Source organism: Psittacula echo, assembly GCF_963264785.1.
Source record: "Psittacula echo genome assembly, chromosome: 1".
Taxonomy (NCBI): Eukaryota; Metazoa; Chordata; class Aves; order Psittaciformes; family Psittacidae; genus Psittacula; species Psittacula echo.
Genome location: NC_137735.1, coordinates 17,990,137 through 18,013,784, shown reverse-complemented (window position 1 = coordinate 18,013,784; position 23,648 = coordinate 17,990,137). Strand labels below are relative to the sequence as shown.

The window sequence follows — 23,648 nt, the reverse complement described above, 5'->3', positions numbered from 1 at the left end:
GACTACAGTTAACTACAGATAATTAAGTGAAAAAATGTGTATTCACAATGAGAGCTGATAAACAACAAAGTGTGAATAGCCATAAATGTATCCGGAACATGGGTAACAAACAGTTCTCAGCTGGTGTTTGCACTCGAGACTGAATAAATTGCAGAATGTGAAATGCACCTGGAACAGCTGGATACCATATGACAAAAGTTAGGATTTAAAGAAATGTAAGTAGGAAATGGAGTAAGATTAGAAAAAGAAAACAATAAATTTCAGTATGAGGTAAGCTCCCTGTATAAAATGAATATGTCATGTTTCCATATTTAGCTAGAAATTTTTAGATCTTTCACATACTCCAGAGCCTTGTGGAAATTCTTCCAAAATGATTTATGTCAGTGATACTTTAGTGAATAACTTTAGCATTTCATTCTGAAATATATATTGCATTTCTTTTGTTAGATTTAATGCTACTCAGAAATAATGCCAAATATATTAACTATAGTAATGTTCTGTGATCCAATAGTCTACGACTTCCATGATTTCCTCCCCTTCAGTCAAAGAACTAAAAAAGATTCTGCAATGTTTAATAATTCCATAGAGAGCCAGCTGCCTTCATTAGAGCTTCTATAACCACTGGTTTTGCCAATAAAAGAAAAATAGCAGCTGAACTAAGAAAATTACCTGAGCAGCGGAATTTCTTGCTTTTGATCTGACCGATCCTTTTGTTTGCCAGACGGCGGGGGCTGGTGCAACGGGCACCACTGGTCTCAATGGGGTTTGTATGAAGATAATCCGCCAGCCACTTCAGATGGCAGTCACAGATAAATGGGTTCTGAGCCAAATGCCTTTCATGAAGAAAAAAAATTATAATTTCACACATTATTTCCCTTTGGCCTCAGCAGTCCCCAGTATTTTTAGTACATTGTAGAATACGAAGTCATATTAAAGACAACCATAAACAAGAGCATACATACAAGGTCTGAATTGCACGTAGGGGTGAGAAGGTGCCTTTTGCAATCGTCTGAAGCTTATTATCATACAGAGAAAGAAGATTCAGGTTGTGAAGATCTTGAAAAGCATCAACTCGAAGGCAGTTGATCTTGTTGGCATTCAATAATCTGTTTAATGGAAGACAATTTTAAAATTGAAAGAATTCACTAAGTGTCACGGCAGCTTCGGCATTTGTCAGGTAATTTTTTGTGCTCACTTGTAACCAGAACAAGAGGTGTAGTATCAAATATTAATTGACAGTGACATAAGACATTTCAATTAAATGAAATATCTTATTTAGGTGATCTGAAATGATTCCTAAATATTTCCACCTTAGAATCAAAAAGTGTGGGGCTATTCAGCTAAAATCAATTTTCTTGTGAGTGCTGGTAGAATGTGTGTGTGGTATTTGCCTGTGGAAAAAAAAAAAAAAAAAAAAAGAAAATTAAAAAAAAGGAAAAAAGAAACTAGCTTAAAAAATCAAGTATCTGCAAGGAAAACTACTTCCTTTTGCCAAATAAATAAATAAACAAACAAACAAAAAAAAAGGAACTGAACACTGTGTTCATTAGCTGGAAGAGATGTGCAATGGCACTTTTAATTATATGTTTCTAATCAGCATGCTGCCGCATTAACAGAGTTGTAGTAAAAACTGGTGGCATGGAATATATCCAAATCTGTCTTGGATCCTTTTTCTTCTGAATCTTCAAAGGGAACCTTTTCTTTCCCGTACCTCCCAGACTTCTAAAGCTAAAACAAACAAGGCAATTTAAACCAACTCTTTCATGTTTTTGAAGAGAAAAAAAAAATTAAAATGTCATCCAACTAGATGTATTTTTTATAACCATTTTTTTATCTGATTTCCATCCAGAAATGGAATAGAATGGTGGATTTGAAAATCAATGCTTTGATAAGTTTCAGCACACTAACGGAAATTTACTTAGACTGAACTGTATTGTCTATGCAAAGTATATCAAGCTATGGGCATTCATTAAATACGGAAGTTCAGAGATGGCTCTTCCTTTTTTTTTACAATGTCTGAAGTATGGTTTTATAACTAAAATCTAAAAGGAAAACAGGAATGCGTACCCCCCACCACTATACTAGTTTGTGACTAAAATAAATATAAACCTCTAGGTGGTGCTAGAACTTGCATTTTCTCCGTATTACTGATCTATCATCACTGAGTTATTAGTAACGGACATTTTGGTGATCATTACACAATGAATTCTGGACATTAAATACTTTTAATCAACTGAGAAGAAGTTTTAAATTCTTTAAGAAGCTTTAAATCAACAAGTCAATTATTCTGGAGCAATTTCATCCAACACCACCAGTGTTGTTTTATGGCCTATTTCACAAATTTCTTTTATGCAGCATATCTAGAGTACAGCCTCTTCTGATGAACATTGACAATATTTGATAGATGTATCACTATGTCATTTTTCTTTATTACCAGTATTAAATCTAAATAGAAATTGTTTGTAAGATTGCACATGGAAATTTCCAAAGTGTTAAATTAAACAGCATCTGGAGTTCGAATAGTACAGAGATGAGTGTCAGAAAACATTAAAAGTCATCAATGAAACTGTGCTGCAATTCTATTGTTCCATGGGTACAACCAGAAATACAATTACACAACATTTCCACTACGTCTTTTCTCTGTATAAAACACACAAATATTCCTTCTGTGGTTCTCACAACACTTAATAAATACTAATTTTTGTAAACAAGGCAAGGCAATATCATATCTTATGTATTTTATCCCCATAAATTCCACACAATAATAGTTTCATTTTGTCATTTTACGCAGAGACATGAGATATGATCAAATTTGTGGATGAATGGCAAGCTGGCCTGCAACAGTCTTGACTCCTTTGGCTTTAACATAACTTGTTTTTATTATACTCTGATCTTACATATGGGATTTCCTGCCAGTTCTTCTCCAGGCATAACTCTCTCATCATGTTTACCCTTCTGAATTATCCTAAAATAGAATAAATATTAAAAAAATACTCACAGCAGTTGCAGAGAAAAGAGTCCTTCAAAGAGGCCCTTCGGAAGTTCTGTAATTTTATTCCCGTAGAGGACACTGTACCAGGAAATAGTCATGCATACAAAACCACTATTATGAAAGGTATATACTGTGTAATTTTGACTTTTAAAATAAAGAAAGTTCTATGTTGCTGAAGGGAATTTAATATCAACAATTTGATACTTGTAAGATCCTTGTGGTCCTGTGAGGCAGCAGGATCACACATTTTCCCAAAAGGTGCATTGCCCAAGGAGCTCTTAGCAGAATCAGCACCTCACTGTTTACAGCCTTAACAAGGGACCTTGGTAAGTGGATTTGCTGTTAGTAAGAATGGCTAACTGGAGAAAAAAAGAAGTGTTTGATTTTGTTCAATTCTTTGCCACGATCATATTTATAAAAAAACCCCATATATTTTTAGTGTCCAGCTGCGATACTGCAATCAGTTATCACTCCAACATTCCAAAATTATTTTTACAGTTTTCAGAATTAATCAAATTTATATCAAAATTCTGCAGGGGGATGAAAATTCAAGATGACTGCACTATAAGAATATGAGAAATTTACTTTCGTTTTTACAGGTCAAACATATACTTACAGTGAATTGAGTGAACGTAAGCCCTGGAAAGCATCTGGAGCTGCTTCAGAGATCTGGTTATTGCTCAGGTCACTAAAATAAAGGAAATTTGATTCAATTAATTCAAGCTATTCTCAACATAGCAAATGTTCAAATAACATGCAATTAGAATTGGACGCGGAAGGGAGAGAGAAATAAAACTATTTACATGAGATACTGCCAAAGAATTTTAATATAAAACCACTAAAATTGCCAGTACACTGAAACAAAATGCATGGTAAATAATAGACTTTTCAAATGCTTGGTAAAAATAAAAAGAAAACCCCCAAAAGATTTACTTTTCCTAATAGCTTAAGTACACTTTAGAAAGAATTGTTTGTTATCACAGCAAAGCTATACAAACTCAAAGATATTCTGAAATAATAGTGGCTTATCCCCATTAATTTATTTGTTTATAGAATGTTTGCCACAGTAACAGATGACTTCTATGCAGAACCATATATCAAATAAATTCAATACTTGGTAAAAAAAATATTAACTTGACAAATATACTATACATATATATATATATATATATAGTCTTATGGTCATGGTTAGACTTTCTTAAATGCTCACACATTGACTGCAGTTCTTCTGTATGACCTCGACTTGTCTTTTACTTTTATATGCTGATATATATATATATATATCCCGTATGAAGAAAGGCTGAGCAAGTTGGGGCTGTTCAGCCTGGAGAAGAGAAGGCTGCGTGGAGATCTCATAGCAGCCTTCCACTACCTGAAGCGGGGCTATAAGGATCCTGGGGAGGGACTCTTCATTAGGGACTGTAGTGACAGGACAAGAGGTAACTGGTTAAAAGTTTACATTAGATATTAGGAAGAAGTTCTTTACTGTAAGGGTGGTGAGGCACTGGAATGGGTTGCCCAGGGAAGTTGTGAAGGCTCAATCCCTGGCGGTGTTCAAAGCTAGCTTAGACAGAGCCTTGGGTGACATGGTTTAGTATGAGGTGTCCCTGCTCATGGCAGGGGGGTTGGAACTAGATGATCTAAAGGTCCTTTCCAGCCCTAACTATTCTATGATTATATATATATATATGTGTATGTGTATATGTATGTATATGTATGAAAATTTTTAAAAAAAAAAAAATCTAAATTATTCGGTACGTACATTCTTCGAAGCTTTTTATATGGTGAGAAAGCTCCAGGAGGTATGACTTTGATTGAATTTTGTTCTAATCGTCTGAAAAGAATAACAACAACATAAAAATACAAAATGCAAGCCAAACAATAATGTAAAGGCATAACAAACTAGAAGGGACAGACTTTAACAAAGAAGGTTGTTTTTGCTTTCTTTTTCAGTATAGTTTTCATCTTGAGAAACAAGGCAATTTCATTTTAGTTTTCATAACAAAAAAATAAGGTTTTGTCTGTAAAACCAAACTTTGTACTCTATAGAGTGTAATGCTGTAAATTAAAACCCAGTCTTTGCATCTAAAGAAAACTTATTTTCAGAGCATGCAAGGTTTTTGTAAAATTTAAGCTAGAACTGTCATTTAAAAATTCAAACTTGAGTTGGTGTTAATTGACTCCCAATGTATTATTCACATAAGGCAAGTTTTATTTAGAAATGTCTATAGACTTCCGTGAGCTAATCATTGAAATATGAAAACCATAGGAAAAGGGAGAGGAACGTTCCTACAGAACAAATAACATATGTTGCTACCTGCAGCAAGGCAAAAGCCATATTTTTCAACATGCACACATGATTTCTTTAGATACGATATGTAACACATTTTCTTTAAGATATAATACTAAGATTGAACAGGCACACTTCTAACTTATTTAAACAAGTATTTTAATTTAAAATTGTAGTTTATGTTACTGGCCATATTTGCTTTGTATGGATAGTAACTGTGACTGAAACTTGCCATACATCAAAGTATGAATTTCCTGATGGAAACAGTTTTCTAAGAATTTTTTGAACTTCCACAGCTTTGCATATGGGAGATCTATGCTGACACAGACCTATGGCCCACTTGCCAGCAAGTGAAGACAGATTCAGCAATAAGCACACTTAAAATAGAAGCTACTTCTTCACACACCAGAGTATTTCATGGTTATGGCAGTGTAAAAATTCTATTATGTAGACATAAGGAATGAAACTGTACTAAAAAGTACAACAGGAAAAGGCAATATTATTCAAACTACTTAACATGCATCTAAAAAGCTTTCTCTTTCCGTCTTTCATGGACAGGCATCAACCCTATGATCTACGTACATAAAGACAATGCCAAAAATCTTTCCGTCTTTCATGGACAGGCATCAACCCTATGATCTACGTACATAAAGACAATGCCAAAAATCTATTTCATATAAGGAATCCACATTCTGTAGACTTTACTGCACTGTTTTAAATTACATCAACATTGACTCCAAATTAAAGGTTAAAAAGCCTTTTTAAATTTAGATGTGGGAATATTAGTCTGTATCTTTCCTTTCAGCCTTGCCTATTAACTCTCTTCTATTTCACTTCTGCTCTGATAAAGAGACATATAAGTCTCTGGGTATGCAGTGTAACTAGTAAGCTCCTATACTCACTTTGAGTAAGCCTTTCCAAGAAGGTATTCTTAAGACAATTGTTTCTGTTTATGAAGCTTCTCCAGATATCGTGGTACAGCTGATCTGAAGAAAGAATTTTTGCTGCCTTTGTGAAGTTTTGTTCAGATGGAAATATTTACACATTTAATACTCAAAATCTCTTAAGTCTAGACATGCTTCACCTTAGCAGAATTTATTCTTGGATGGCTTATAAAAAAGCCAAGAAAAAATCCAAAAGCCTCAAAATATCTTCCTGACACACAGAAAATCTCACTTCATCAGAGCTGTTTTAGACAAGGTTCATGTTTTAAAAACGTCCTTAACCAGGAAAATGTTGTCACCTTGCTACAGTTTTCAAGTATGTTTTAAACACTGCAGGAAATCCCATGGCACAAGGCTGTTAACTTTTTCCATAAACACAATATTCTTTCATACACTTTCTTCACCTTGACTGAGCCTTTTGGACCCATGAAACACATTTTTCATCTGACCAGAAGTACTGACTAGGCTACAAAGGAACAAGGTTAATCTTCTCCAGTACACTTGAGTAGATGCAGAAGGTGAACATCTGAATAAGTAAAATCTTACTTAAGTTAAATGTCAACCCCAAGTTAGACCAAACTGAAGTATTCTGTTCTTACACTACATTCTTAGCTTAGTTTTCCCACAAAATAAAGATTATGCATGCTTATTATCTAGGTACTTTTTTTCTTGGCTGGGTAGGTCAAAGAGAGGTAAAACGTCAGATAAAAAGTTTCTAAAAATTCCCTTATTTTAGCAATGGGAAGGAGTTGAGAAACCAAATTAACCCAGCCATGAAGAGAATCCATCCATTCCTGTTACACACTGTATTTGGCAGGTACCAACTGCCTAACCACCAGGGACAGCCTGACCAGACATGTATCAGATGTGTAGCTTTGAAAACCAGCCAAAGAATATCTTGCACAGCGAAACACAGAGCATATGCAGAGGACTGGAAAGGGGAGGAGGATTAAAAAAAACAGAGAAGGATTAGGCCATATTACAGAGAAGGACGTGAATTGCTGGAGAGAGAGGGACACTGGGGAAACATGCCTCTAGGTATTATGGAAAAGACAGATATTGCAGGGGCAACACTCCCTCGTGAAGCTGACACAAGCCTCATTTATAAATGCTGCTTATTAGCCTATGATGTAAAGATTTGTAACTTAGTGTTAGAGGTTCACCTATGTTTAAACACATAATGTTCTTAACTAGACATGTAACTTGAGAAAGACAAGGTCTAGAGTTAAATAAAGACACAAAAATATTTTCCATTTTATTCTTTTAATGTAAGATGTATTAGTTCTATAAACTGAAGTACCTTAACAGGATACATGTATGCCATTTTTTATTAAAAGATGGAATAGCTGATTTCATTTACTGCTGTCCAATTTGTCTACAAATTATATGAGTCCAAAACCTGAAGAATTCCTACTACACTATATTTCTGAAAGCCAATATTCTAGCAGTTCTAATGGACCAAGCTACAATTCACTGGTGGGTATGTAAAATGAACTCCATGTCAACTTTACCTAACATTTCCTTTTAGTGAGAAATTTATAGTCTAATAGACAGACTGTGTAGTGCTAGGATAAATTTGCAAGCTCTTCTGGATAAAAGATTTGTTATAGTGGGATCATCTAAGTATGTCTTTTCTTAAGTCACGCCAAGATGTTCGCACTAAAACACATCACATTTTACAAAATGAGATTAGCATAAGAAAGGAAAAATAAGATTATATAAATGCAGAAGAATAATCTTTTATACCCCACTTTGTTTGTAAAGAAAGTAAAACAAATTCACATTTTCAAGCATTGTTATCCTCTAGTCTTTGGCTTTATCTTTCTAAAATCAGCTGAATTTCAGAGTGCAAATTTGCATCCACCCTTCCAGAGAAAATCTAAGTAGATATATTCCAGGGTATCAACGCACAGATAGACTAATATTTAAAGGAAATTTGCATTGTAATGATAAACCCCATAGTAATTTAAAATCCTTTATATTAATCCTCATATTAAATGAAGCATTTTTAATTCTGGAATATGATGGGTTGTATCTGGTACTGTAAACATCAGCTATTAAGTTCTCACAAATGACATGGTCAGAAGTACCACTATATCACAGAAGAACAAAAAGTAGTATCAGTATTTTTCCATGGAACTTGTATTAAATTTTGTGCACAACATCTCTTTTCAATGTTATCCCAGAAGCCACTCCTTCTTATAAATGATCATCTATGTATCATAAACAGTGCCTTAGTGGTTTCTTTTTCAAAAGCCACAGTCAATTTCAGTAGCATATTTAATAAGATAAAATAATGGAAGAAGACAGTTAAGTACGCGTTTCATCAAAGCTTGCACTACCTCATGTATTAGTACTGTGCCCATCACCTCACAAACACTAATTAATGCTCTTAATACTGAGTCTCCTGCTCCTTTTAGTGTTTCACTTCAAAGGAGTCCTGTATCAATACATAAGTGTTTCACTGTCTTAACACTGCCAAACTGGTTAAAACCTTTTTTGAAGACTATTACCTAATCTCTCCTATCTAGGAAATGCACTGTGAACATTTCTTTTTCTAACTCTTTTCCCCCTGTTTATCACTGCAGACACCGTAATGTACAACCACTTACTATTCTGAGAAACAAAGGTGCTTCTGCAGTTGTGACTTCCAACCTAGTCAAAATAAATCAAAGTAGCTCCCCAGCCAGTAGACAAATTCTTCTCACTCGGTCCCCTTAGAGCCCTGTGACATGTAAATCACTTGACACTTTCCAGGAGGATGCTGTTTTCTACTATAAGCCTGGAGCACGCCATTACCGATTACTACTTCCGCACTTACACAGACAGACAACATGTTTATTTATACTGACACTTTGAAACTAGCTTATTTTCCTACTATAAAAAGTCATTTCTGTGAAAGATTTCTTCACCACGAAAGAGGCAGAGTGGGAATGAAGAACACCCTGTTCTCTACAGAATCCTTTTTATTTTAAATCATGCAGATGGGGTACAATATACTAAGCCTGCTCAGTAGAGAAAGGTAAAAAATACTGCACAGAGATGTGCTGCTCATAGATGTGAGTTAAGGGGTTAGATATATAGCTAAATTAAAAAAAAAGCATTTAGTAACAATAAAATAAAACCCCATCCTTAAGAAAACACTAATTTGAAATTAGCCATATACTTTATAATGGAACAATCAGAACATAACATCTTAATTAAGTAAATTTGGTCCTATGTTAGTGGCTTTAGAACTTAATGAATTTGTTTAAATCCAGCACCTACTCACTTACAAAAAGTCTGCAAGAAGCTTGTCAAGAAATCCCACAAGAATTTTTACTACAGAGAAGAAAGTGTAAGCTATGCAATGAGTCTGATGTATTGCACAGATGCTGATTATACATGGTAATAAAATTGACAGCTCTTCTTTGCATTTTCCCCATCTGCTTTTAAAGTAAATGGCAAAAACAGCTGTCAGAAAACAGAAAATAGATTTCAGTGATGGGATTCAGTGCAGCTCCTGAATCTGAAGAACTTCAATACACAGCCAACCCATCTCTCATCATATGCAACATCTGCCAGGTTTAAGGGGTTTTGTTTGTTTTTAAAATAAGGAAAAAGTAATGATCTCCCTTTGTTACAGGAATCCTTGAGGCTACTAAACAAAGTACCTTGTTTTTTTCTTTCCCAACAACTGCACCTCCAGAGTGCTTATATCCACTAAATGTCATCTCTAACTTTAGCAGCAAAAGAATTTTGTTGAAATCTGTGCAATCATCCATGTCTAAGAAACAAAAGATACATTTTGAATGACTATATTGCTTGCACTTTAGAATTTCAGTCTCTGATTCTCTGTATTAATAAATCTGGTTGAGAGTTATCTAAATATTTGAATATAAAGAATCACTGTCAATGTTGCCTTAAAGCTTGCCAAACTGTTAACACCCATTCTAATTGTTCTATCAAATATTTCCTCAGGGGATTGATTGTAAATGACAGACAACTCCTTAGTCTGCATTACATAAAAAAGTAACAAGAATTATCATTCTAAAGCTATTAAGAAATTCATTGCATTTACTCAAAAGCAAGTCCCACACGTGCATTTATTTCATTTTTCATCTCAGATGAAAAGAGAAAGGGCCATATCATACTCTGAACCCTACAGCACCATTAATGATGATAGGCTTTATGTTTCTTAATTATTACATATTCAGATTGTAGGCAAAACGTACCACTTCTTAAAAAATTATTTGCTCAGTACTTTGGCATCTGTCAGAGCGCGGCTCCAGTGCAATTAGCCTGAGTCACCTAAAGTCAAGTTAAAACCTCTCTAATTAGCCTATTTTTGATGAAAGTTATTATACTATAAAAACTACTTGAGCTGTTCAAAGTAACTGTATTAAGTTCACAGAAAAGAGATGTAATCCTACCACACTCTTGGCTCATCACAAGCGGTGACTTGTCAACCTGTTCTCATTGAGCAGAAACATGAGCCTGAGAATCCCACTGTTGTGCAAGACCAACATTGTGGCAGGAGTCCTTACTACCTCTTCAATAGTACATGAACTTACACCATAAAATTGCCACAAAAATCTAAATGAAGCTTTTTAACTGAGAATACTTTTTACAAATGGTTTCTGCTTACTGGATCATGTACTTAACATGTAAACAATGAAGAAATCATTCTATTGAGGGTGAAACACAAAATAGTGAAAAGTCAGTATCCCTGATTTCTTTTACAGTAACTTCACTGTTATTGCTGAGGAAAAGTTATCAGTAGTGAAGAGCCATTTGCGAAAATAAAATCTAAGAGTAACAACAACTTTGGAGTGTGGCACAGCTGCCAGAGATCTATAAAGGTTTTTCTGGAAGAGCTAGATGGGCCTTCTCAAGCTTCGTTTCACACTGTATAAAATATTCATTTACTTTATGCTTGCGCTATTTTCTCTCCCTTGGCAGAGTCAGCGAGATCCTCCACAGTACCTCCTCTTCAATATCCACCAAAAAGTTTCACAACCCCACCTTGAGGTCAAATGGTGTTCATTGTGGCTAGTAACTACCAGCGTCTGGAAACCAGCCCAGGTTTCACAAGTTCTTTGTACAGTTGTTGTGTTCTGTGTCTCTACATACTCTTGACTGCTGAAGTTATTCTCTTTCCTCTGAATTCAATTAGTTTTAACGAAAAGAAAATCATAGAAAAAATCATAGAATGGTTTGGGTTGGACGGGACCTTAAAGATCATATAGTTCCAACCCCCTGCCATGGGCAGGTACACCTTCCACTAGACCAGGTTGCTCACCTGTCCAATCTGGTCTTGAACACTTTCAGGGATGGGGCAGTCACAGCTTCTCTGGGCAACCTGTTCCAGTGTCTCATCACCTTTTTCTTCTCAACGTCTAATCTAAATCTCCCCTCTTTTAACTTAAGGCCATTTCCCCTTGCCCTATCACTACATGCCCTTGTAAAAAGTCCCTCTCCAGATCTGTAGGCCCCTTTCAGTATTGGAAGACTGTTATAAGTTCTACCCTGCCAAGCTGAACAAGCCCAGCTCTCTCAGTCTGTCTCCTGAATAACTTTTATCATGAATTTCTCAGTCAAGATCTCCCCTGCCTTCAAACCTATTCCTTTCCTATGAAAAATGTGTACCTCTGGGTTTTTTTAAATTCAGTTCTGCTGTGAATATTAGTCTGGTGAAGATTTGTAAACACAAAATGGACATAAGAAAGTGGTATCTTTGACAGGCAAAATTAATATTGTGATGCATGGTCTGCAATGCACAACTGTCCTAAACACCAAAAAAGTATTTTAGAAAAGACACAAGGGTAGGAAGAAAGCCAAAGATGCGTGTGAACAATGGCAATGTAGAGCACATGTTAATAAAGAACAGGTTAAATATTCTACTTACAAAAACGTCTGACAACTAAAATCTGTTAGGAAAAAAAAAAAACCAAACCAACAAGTAACAAACAAGCAAGCATAAAGTCACATGATTTACCAGTAGTTTTCAGATTAGGAAGATATTTGAGTAACAGCATGACACATAATTTCTCTCCTGTGTGTTAAGCAGAAAGGATTAGCTATCAAATTAGCAAAACCATGTACTTTTGAAGCAGTCACGTGGAATATATTTTAAGTTTTGCCTGAGAAATATTAAAGTAGGAATCCCAAAGATAAGTTAAATGTAATTCAGCAAAATCTGCATTGGTAAAATTAAATATATTAAGGTAAAAAGGCAATACCCCAATAGATTCCTTTGTTTCATATTTATACATTGCCTCATGGAGAATGCATTTTTCATTATTCACATGTAATTATTGTGTGAAATTATATGCATATATCACATGAAAATGTTAAGATTTTAGCAAATTTCCACATTTTTGATAAAGCAAACAAGCTATTTTGTTTTATATTGCAATGGACCTAAATACTAGTTTTGTTAGGATATAATGACCTTCTACCAATCAAAATATATAGAGAAAACTGTATTCACATCACTCATGCCACAAATGAACTGTCTAAAGTGAGTGTGACTTGTGACAGGGAGTGGTAAGTCATAATACCTTACTCGTAAAATGCTGAAGTAATACTAGGTTTATTTTCATGCAAAGTTTTTCAAAATTAATGTCCCTATTTGCATTAACAGACAAAACATGGCCAGGATGGCCTTTAAAATTAGATGCTGTACAATGTGGAGAAGTTCAGTCACAGAGTATATTGATAGTAAAATTTTAGGTTCATGTCAGCTATTTTGTACCAGATATTTCTATTGCATTAGGAACGTTTCTTGGTCCTCCTCCATATGTGAAGCTATAGTCCTTCTGAATAAACTTCTAGGAAAAAGATAAGTGTATAAACTAATGCATTATAACTAATAACAATGCATCTAAAAATCATGTACTCTTATTTAAAACGAGCTTCTGGACATAGAAAATGCAGCAACTTTTGAGCAAAAAAGACGCAAAAGCTCTATAGTTCACTGAAAAATCGACTGCCTCTCTATTCCACTGGTAGGAAATTTGAATATCAAGTCCAATGCATACGGCAGGATTGGTCTTTAAAACCTTTGGGAAGAAAAGAGGATAAAACAAGATTTGAAGAAAAGTACACATGAAGTACAGTTGAAAAGAAGCATATATGAGAAAAGTTAATTTAAAAAACATGGCAGTTAATGAAGTTACTCACAAGTTTGGAAAGTTAGATTAAGTACTGAGAAAACATTAGGTAGAACATGTGAATTTGTCCACGTGGCATTTAGCAAGTAGCAACATCTCCACAAAGTTCTTATCTTTTAATGTACTGTATTTCAATTCAGTAATTTCTGAAAATTCAAAAATCCGGCACATTTTTCTGGCTTCCTACTGACCAAAGTGTGTATCAAAGTATTCATGAACAATCAAATATGACATTAATTATTTTTCTTATCCAGAAGTATTTTCACTTGACACCTGCATACACTGACAGTATTGTATGCATTTGTTATGTCAGGAATTAAGAAAAAAATTTGATAAATCAGAAAATTTTCAAAAGGAGTCATAAGAATAATTAAATGGCTGTGAAAAATTTTATTTTGAAAGCAAACAAGCTCTCTGTTTAGGGTAGCATCAGAAGATTAAGACATGTTTTCTGGAAAAAGACAGATATGGTTATAGAGGATTCTTGCAACCTACTGAGAACAATACAGAGTGATGCAAGACCAATGACTATGTGTATATGTATGTGTATGTATATATATATATATATATATATATATATATATATATATAAACCAGCTTGGCAAAACCTTTCCAGAACTTCACTGGATGTGCAAGACTTCAATCTGACAGCTTAACTATTTAAGAAATAAATTATATTTATGCACTGACATTATGTGCAAGTCATGAAAAGATCAATGTTTTGGTTTAAACTAGAGAGCAGAAACAAATGCAGACACTGGAAAACAATTGTCAATTTAATGTCTTGTAACTTGCTGCATCCTCCCCTCAGCATTCAGACCCATTCATTTCAAGATGCAAAGATGCAGGGTTTGCTCTCATTTCTGTCAGGCTTCTGTAGATAGCCAAATCACACTTTGAACTGCTAAATATAGAGAAAGCTGCCTTATCTCTGATGTTTCAGAGTTTTCATTCTATGTGAGTCTTTGAATTGCCTTCAATAAATTGTCATGGTTTAAGCCCAGACAGTAACTCAGAAACATGCAGCTGCTCACTCATTCCCCTTTTTGTCCCCCTGTCTCCAGGTGGGATGGGAAGAACTGAAAGAATGCAAACCCTATGAGTTGTGATAAGAACAGTCCAATAACTAAAATATAATATAAAACTACTAATAATAATAATGCTAAGGGAAATAACAAGGGGAGAGCACATAAAACTAAAAGGGGAAAAGGAAAAGAAAACAATAAACACAAGTGATGCACAATACAATTGCTCACTACCCAACTGATGGTCTTCAGGGTTACTCCCTCTAGTTTATATACTGCGCATTATGTGCTGTGGTATGGAATACCCCTTCGGCTAGTTTGGCTCAGGTGTCCTGTCTCTGCTTCCTCCTGGCTTCTTGTGTCCCTCCTCACTGGCAGAGCATGGAAGACTGTAAAATTCTTGACCAAAGTAAGCGCTACTTAGCAACAGCTAAAACATTGGTGTGTTATCAGCATTGTTCTCAGACTAAAGCCTAAACACATAAATGTGCCTAAACCCTCTCAAGTGACTTTTCTCTGTAAAGGGTCATCCTTAGAGGCATCTTTGCATCTCAATGTAAGTCTCTCACTGTTGAATAGCTAATTATTTAAGGCTATACTTCAGACTGTTAGTTAAGGGTGAATTTAAAAAAAAAAACAGAAATGGTGAAACTGTACACATGCCAAACTTAGCTTGGGAAAGATAAATACATAGAGCTTCCAGTTCTCAAATAAAAATCCTCAATTACGCTAAGCACTTCCCTAGCATCTGCAGTTTGATCAGGTCACTTGCCACTCTATCTTGGTGAAGTCCATCTGTCAAGTTCAGTTTTGTGAAATCTCATTTCCTTTCCCCTCTTTTGCTTCTTTTTCCCCTTCCTCTCTTTACCCTTTCTCCCCCACCTTCTCCCCACCCCTTCTCCTTTAATATAATTTGAGTGTTACTGTGTAACGCAATCTCAGGAGTGTTTAATCCTGCTTAATATCACTTGGCTCACAAAGATGTAGTTGAGTGCTTGACATAATATGGAATCATTAATCAAAAGACTTATGAAAACAAAAGTATGAGGGAGAATAAGATGGAGGAATATGAAAATATGAAGAAAACCAGTAAAAATCAGGAAGGTAAGATGAGACAAGACTGATGGGACAACTTAAGAAACTAATGGGAAATGTAAATAAAGTTACCATATAACAACTGCACAGCTTCAGTTTTAGCATTCAAACATTAGAAAGCTCCATTCGCAAGAAAGAACAGCTTTATCTTCAAGGCAATACTAATAAGAAAGTCAGTTGCTTAGTTAACAATGACTACCTTCCAGCCACCCTCCTATCTAGCAAACCTTCCTCTTCCCCAAAATATCATTGTAGTGACTACTACCTTTCTAAAAAAGAAACAGATTAAATTGTTTCCTTTGATTAATTAAATGGTTTTAATATAAACAAAAATTAAGGAAAAAGATCAATTTAATTCCATGTTTTTCTGCTTAAAAAAATCATTTATACAAAGCTGTGGTCATCAGAGCAGATAATTCCTCCCTTTACTAGAAACGGTTAGCGCAATTGTATTTATTTTCTTTTATTCACAATACTACAGTAAGGAAAGAAGGTTTAGAACCACTTAGACGCATAGTCCAAGCCACAGAAGAGAAAATCAGAAGAATATAAGAGCAGCATTTCCATGAAGTAGTCTTGCTCATTAATGGCTTTTTAGCCTCTTCTTTTGAAAGAAGAATCTGTCACTTACACCATTCTGAGAAGGTACCAGTACAATTAATAGAACTGCTGCTAGATCGCTATTTGAAGGTTTCTGATTGTCTGATTGAACATGTGCCAAAAAGCCCTCATTTGAAGGGAACCAGAGTTATTTCTGCTGATCACTCAAAGAATTTTCACGCAGAGGGTGAATTTTAAAATGCAACCTAGTGAAAAGAAATTAATGGTGCTTCAAAACTAAAATGTGGAAGGAATGACAGCATAGAGGCTGATAAATACTATTGCCACTGGAAAGGCTATACTTTCTAAAATCAATTAAAATAATAGTTTTGAACCTTAAGAATTACCTTAATGCCTTTAATATATGAGCTGTACGACAAAGGTGGAAAGGCCTAGGTGCATTAGATCACTGGAGCTGGTTAAGCTCAATAGACTGAACACGCCAACGAAAGAGCATCCCATAAAGATTTCTGGAAAAGGGGACAGGTTAAATAACAAATATAAATCAACTTAAATGTTGATGTTTCTAATGAATGAATAATGAATCATGCTTGGCTTAAGTCAAGACAAAAAGGCAAAAGTAAGGCACAGTAAATAATAAAACTTTGAAGACCATCAATATGCAATATTTATGGGCAATGTATTTTGCCTCACAATATTTGCAATACAGACATTAAAATAATACAGATAATTTTAGGGAATTTTTTAAACTTTAAAGTTACACAAATGTTTCCTGCCTGTCATTTATGGCATTTGGCCCAATGGCAAAGATCCACCTGTGCACCTTTTTAATTCTATGCTTTCTGCAGAATGAGTAGGTGCACTAAAATTGGGTAGCCTTGGTTCTCCACCAATTATTTTGTTTTTTCAAATATATACAGAATATTAAGTATTTGTTTCTCAAATAATATTACATTGATTGAGCAGACACTGGAAAGAAAAGCTTAGATATTCTTACTTAGTTGTGTGTAAGTTTATTTACATAATAAAGAGAAGAATTAATTTTGCAGAAAGGGTGTAACCGGTACAGATAGAATTGTATTAAGTCAATAAAGATTAAGAATTACATTTACTGAAATGCTGAATACTTAATTTTGCTCTGAGCTTTATCACACCAGAAGGAAAAAAAGAGGACACCGCAAGATTTGTTCTCCTTCCATTATCACTGGCAGCTACTTGGAGATAAGCAGTCCTGTTACTGAAGGCATCTTCCCAAGAGGTACTTGGCAGACAATGCATTGCCTTCTAATTGACTTCATGTAACGGGAATTGCTAGTTTTAGCCAACTGACTTTTGTACCAACTGAGAAGTCAGACAGCAGTATGACAAAACTGTCTCAGCAACAGTCTGACAGCCGCCTGTACATCCAATGCAATAGAACAAAACAGCATTTCAGCAACTTGTTCTGCCTCCTCCAGCTCCCACCAACAAGGAATGCCTGCTCATTCCTCAACCACTTCAACTTCCAGTGCAAAATCGTGTTTCTCAATGGTTTAGGGGCTATCACACCAAATTCAGAAACGGGGAGGCTGCAGTGCAGTGCAAGCACATAGTTTCCTTGCCAGCTTTGCTACAGAAGCAATAGCCATCAGGAGAGAAGACAGCTTCTACTGTCTTAAAATGCCATCCAAAACAGCTGTGCAGCAGAACACAAGGCAAGGCAAAGTCACAGCATCAGTATTAGACTCTAAACAGAAAGCCTTTTCTATTCTCCAAAGATCTAACTCAGAGCTTTAACATGCAAAATTTTACTCAATCGAAACTGTCAGAGTTTAATACTTCAGAAATTCAACATTATATTTAAAGGGTTTTTATCACATTATTTAGATGCAAGTTAATTTATCAACCCCCGGGGGTAAAGAAAAGTGTAAAATTGTCAACGTACACTTTAAACCTGCAGTCTACTTATATACACCAGAAGGACAGGGAACAAAATGATTAATAGCACTTAGATTTTATGCAGCATTGTCCCAGATGGACTGACAATGTAATGAATACAAAGTATTTTCATGTAGAAACAGATCAGACAATATTTTATTTAAAGGAAGTTTGTGTTGAGCAAAAATAAATCAGTGCTTCATAGGGTACCAAGGAGGTTAGGCTTTCCATTGACAGAAGGATGGAAGAAATGGGTGGAGAACATGACAAAACATCACAAAACCATGAGCATGCATTGAAGGTAAACTTCAAAAGAACCTCAAGAAAAATGAAATAGGTATTATGCACCTTCAAAAACTAAATATGGATTATATTCTTATTAAGAGTAACCTGCTCTTGTTAAGAGTAACCTGTGAAGTAAGAGGCTGAAATGGATGAAAGAATGAAATGTAACAAAAATAAGTTGTCAAATTTTAAGCAACTCCATAATGGAAGGCTGACAATGAAGTTTCATGTCAGCCTCATGGGAAAAGGTTATTCACATGAGATACAACAGAGAAAAGACAAATGGCAGAAAAGGCACCAGAGGTATTTGTGGATCATGAAGCTTTTTGAAGCATAACATGACATGCTGGTAGTACTCAACACTGGATTCTACAAATACAGATTATAAACAGGTGACAACATCATAGGGCAGAGAAACTAGCCCACAGAAAGGGGATTTGGAAGTATTGTGGATTTATCAAATTTCCTGTCAATGAAGTATAATGGTAATGTTCAGTTTTCTCATTTCACTGGCATTCACTTGTATGTATCAGTTCAATATAAAACAAAAGTTTAGCTTTCTATTGCTCTATCTACTATTACACCAGCTTTTGAATAAATGCAAGTTCATATGTCTTTCAGCATCAATGGTGCTATTTAACTACTAAATACTGTAATCTGCATAGTATTTAGCCTGAACTTACAAACTAGATACAATACACAGAGAGATAACAGATAGTTTACACTATACGACTATAAACTATATACAATAAAGCACAGTGTATATACTCTACGTATTTATATCAGAAAATACATACATATTTATCTATATTAATGGTTATGGATCTCAGAGTGCAAAAAGGCCTCACTCTGGGATTTGAAAGCTAGCAGGAAGTATTGAGCCTCAGTTTGCAATCTGTTAAATTTCTTAGCCAAATGCCAAAGGCCTTGTTATGTTTTTACTCTCTTTTCCTCTCCAGGCCAGTAAAATGCTGAAGGTCATAGCAGTCCATGCTTAAAACTCAGCAGCATTTATCACATAGAAAGTGTAGAAAACAAAGTAGTAGAAAGCACATTCCTATTATGTAAATTCCCATTTGCTTTTTACTTTATGCACATTTCTTTTACAGTGGATTTAGAGTCAACTTGCAACTTCCACATTGTATTGTTTCTTTGGGAGTGATGACCCTTAAAATATAGACTCAGGAGCACCCTTGCAATCCCTACTACCAAATTTCTTAAGGAAGTACAGATGTTAACTTCATGTACCCACCGTAAATTATGTAGGTCTAAAAGTCATGCAGAAGTCAGTCTTCTAGTGTCTGCAATCACTATTCATTCAGTGGTTAGCAGCAGAAATATAGTGGGAAATGTCGGAAATATACTCCCCACTTCTTTCCTGCAATATTTTTCCTTCCTTTTCATGCACACACATGTACATGCAAGTAAAAAAGCCAGCATACAACTCAATGAAAATAGTCTGTGCAGCCTTCCAGGGCACTGTGCAGGGATTTTCTGAAGTAGTCATTTTATTTGCAAGCAGAGGAATTTTTCTGAGAGGGGTGAAAGGTAGAAGTGTTTGTATTATATAGCAGAATTCCTGAATTGGGTCAATTAAGGTCAGCTAGCTCAGTCTTAACAGCAGTAATAATGAAGATGAGAGACATGATTATTATTCACATCATAAGAAGAAACCATAGTAGTTCCAATTCTGTGAAGTTCAAAACACAGGTCAGAAATCAACAAACCATATGATTGTCTACAAATTCTTAAACTGTACTTTAATTCTTAAAATTTCATTGTGGACACTCATTCTTGAACTTTCAAGAAGATCTTGCATACAAAAGAATGTATGTTCTGGAAATCTCTTCCCTTTCACTTCAAGTATCTGTTTCCCTTACTTCCCCTATCTGGAATTCTTAGTATCATCTTATATCATCAAGATGCTCACAAGCTTTTTATTCTGAATACTCTCTCCAACTCATTTACTTCTAGACAGACTCTCCTTACGAGGTTGTTAGCATAGCTACGTTCCCACTATTTCCCTAAAGGGAACTCCCGCTTCCCATCCCCAGCACAGAAAAATGCTCATGTTGATGAGCCCCTGCCCATCTCTTCAGCAAGCTCACCTTCTGCTTTCATTTGTCCCCTTCAAAGAAGACAGTGCAAAAGTAACTTTCCTTCTGTGCCCTCACAACCTCTCAGCCACTTTGCTCTCGAAGCCTGCAGGCCCTATAGCACCTTTGCTATAACCTATGCTAAGGACATTGCTGTAATATTTGTAAACTTTTCTGCTTCATATGACAAGTCACACAACCTTATTAGCATGCATGCTCTTCTATACACAAGTACATGGTATCAACATGATGACTATACCACAGATCCCATTCAACCACCTTAGTTTTGCCTTCCCAGATTACCCTCTTGATACTGTTTTAGCAGAATACTAATTATGGGTAATATAGGTTGTTCATCTTTCATGCAAAAATATGCTTCTCTAATAGCAAGTCCGACAAATAAAGTGACTGAAAGCAAGTGTCAAAGTGTCATTGTTTAACCCCAGTCAGCAACTCAACTCCACGCAGCTGCTCACTCACAACCCCAACAATGGGATGGAGGATGGAATAAGAAAGGTAGAGAAAACTCATGGGTTGAGATAAAGACAATTTAACAGGTAAAGCAAAAGCTGTGCACACAAGCAAAGCAACACAAGGAATTTGTTCACCACTTCTCATAGGCAGGCAGGTTTTCAGCATCTCCAGGCAAGCAGGGCTCTGTCACACATAATGGTTACTCGGGAATAAAAATTACATCACTCTCAATGTCCCCTCCTTCCTTCTTCTTCCCTCAGCTTTAAATGCTGGGTATGACATCATATGGTATAGGATATCCCTTGAGTTAGTTGGGGTCAGTTGTCCTAGCTCTGTCCCCTCCCAGCTCCTTGTGCACTCCAAGCCTACTTGCTGGTGGGGTGAGGAGCAGAAAAGACCTTGACTCTGTGCAAGCACTGCTCAGCAGTAGCTATAACATCCCTGTATTAACACTGTTTTCAGCACAAATCCCAAGCATAGCCCCATACCAGCTGCTATGAAGAAATTTAACTCTAACACAGTCAAAACCAGCACAGTGAGCAACCCTGAAGGCAAGGAGATTTATAGCCTGCCGTGAAAAATACACTCGCAGAAAAGCAAGTATTCCCTAACTCTTTTTAAACCAAATCAGAATGCAGTTTTAACTATGGCTTGTGAGTATAACATACAAAACTAATTTGTAAGAGAACATAAAGGTCTTAAATATTTTCATATACCTTCATATTCCTTTGATATCTGAATTTGAATGTGTATTCCAAAACTTTTACCCTACAGAATGCATTAATTTATACAAACAACAAAAAGGGATACATAGGAAAAAGCTGATTTCTGCAAGTTCATCCCAAAAAAGTCAGATTACGCACATTTCAGTAATGGTTTCTGGAAGGTTTGTGGGAATCTCAGTAAGGCCTTTCCCACGACAGTCCACAATGTTATTACTACAGGTGCAAGCAGTAGGGCAATGCAAGACACTGCAGGATGGAGCCATGAAGGACTGGTGACCTGCAAAGGAAAAGAGTTTCTCTTAAAATTGCATAATACTGTCAAATAGTATTTCAGTTTACTTCAACAGTAAAACATCACATTTTATACTTCTTTGAAAAATTTAAGTCAGAAGTTCTAGAATAAACATTGTAGCCTATCAATATTTTTGAATTGCATTAATTTAAATACCCAGTTGATAGCAACATGCTGGTACAATACTCAGAGATAAAAGACAAAGGCTCAGCTACTGGGCTTGCATTACATCATTACTTCTTTTGCAACTTGCATTCAAAATCATCTTGTTAAAGGCTAACTATGATCCATTTGTCATGTATATTTTATTTATTCTGTGTTTTTAAAACTAATTAATGATTTATTTAGTTTTCAAAATTTCATGTAGTATTAAAAATGCATGCCAACAAAAATGAATGAACTTTGCTATAAAAAAATGAAGTCTTGCTAGTTATGTTTTATTTAGCAAATACTGATTTGAGTATAGTTCTTGAGTTATATATCACTTACAATTTTGGAGTTAAGACATTTTCGTTCACTGACACAAAATTAAACAAAAGCTTTGACTTCCCAGTTCCAACTCTGTGTTGGCTCAGCAGACTTCTTCCTCCCACAATTTACCATTCTTACTAACTCAGGTGGCTAATTTACACAACATCCCTCCCACCCCCCCCCAAGTTCTGGTGCTATATATTAAACTCAGCATTCATAATAGCACTCAAACATAATAATTTCATACTTATAAATGTTTTAGAAAGTAAACAACTTACTATCTCTTCTTGAAAATAAATAGATTACACATTTTATAATATATTAATGCACTCATTCTTGTATTGATTTACTGATACAGAGTTGTTATTTTGAAATGATACAGAAAGGCAAAAAAGGATGAAAAAGGCATGAAATCCTCTTTTTCTTTTTTTATTAAGGTAAAAAAGCTAGAGACTGTTTTGAAATTCTGAGAGGAAAAAAACCCCTTTGTGACTATGTAACCACAACTGAATTTCAGATCTCTCTAGTTGTATTTAATGTCATTTATAAACATAGCAAGGGTACATTGATAATATAAGTTGCAGCCACTGCTGTTCCTACTTACAACTTCAAATAACAACTTCTCAAGTTTTAAATTACCAAAAAGTTTAGTCTTTTAAGGCCAGGCTAGATGGGGCTTTGAGCAACCTGGTGTAGTGGAAAGTGTCCCTGCCCATGGCAGGGCGGTTGGAACTACATGATCTTTAAGATTCCTTCCAACTCAAACTGATTCTATGAGATAGTAGTTCACAGTATAGTAATTTGATTTCACATTTATGCATGTGTTACAAAAGTACAAACAGTTGCCAAAATTAATGCCACATACCACTTTTTTTTATACTAACAAGCAGGAAACATTTCACCTGCCTTTATTAAACAAAAATCCACAGAGAAAACATGGTTACCCCCTTCCTAAAAATCAGCATTATAGTGAACAAGTTATAAAACTATTCTTGACACTTGGGCTCCGCATTTACAAATAAAAGACATGAAGTGATCCTGTTAGGAGCCCTTTTAAGTGTACATAAAGGCAGAATTAACGGCAAGAATACTGTTAGCATTTGCCATGTGATGATGGCAGTGCCCTACATTGTCAGGAGTTGTTTAAAGACAAAACATTGTGCTCTGTAAAACTATTTTAAAAACATAGATCTGTGCAAATTTTTGAATGTTTGGCAATAGGATTCTGGGAGTCTGCAGAAAATCAACTAGTAGAAACAGCCTGTTGAACCACTGACAAGCCAGATAGCTATATTCCAGCTATTTTCTAATATTTTTGAGGAAACTT

At 35.4% G+C, this 23,648-nt stretch overlaps 1 protein-coding gene across 2 annotated transcripts in view; it reads right to left on the bottom strand.

Annotated features, from left to right (window-relative positions):
• The window catches only part of SLIT2 (slit guidance ligand 2), a gene marked incomplete at both ends in the record, with an annotated part of 277,057 nt that overhangs the window by 65,274 nt on the left and 188,135 nt on the right, over positions 1-23,648 (bottom strand). For both annotated transcript variants that reach the window (XM_080616785.1, XM_080616786.1), the window contains 6 exons: positions 670-833; positions 963-1,106; positions 2,999-3,070; positions 3,609-3,680; positions 4,755-4,826; positions 21,697-21,835. In XM_080616785.1, coding sequence (XP_080472911.1) covers positions 670-833; positions 963-1,106; positions 2,999-3,070; positions 3,609-3,680; positions 4,755-4,826; positions 21,697-21,835 — 663 coding nt within the window. The remainder of the gene's footprint in view (positions 1-669; positions 834-962; positions 1,107-2,998; positions 3,071-3,608; positions 3,681-4,754; positions 4,827-21,696; positions 21,836-23,648) is intronic.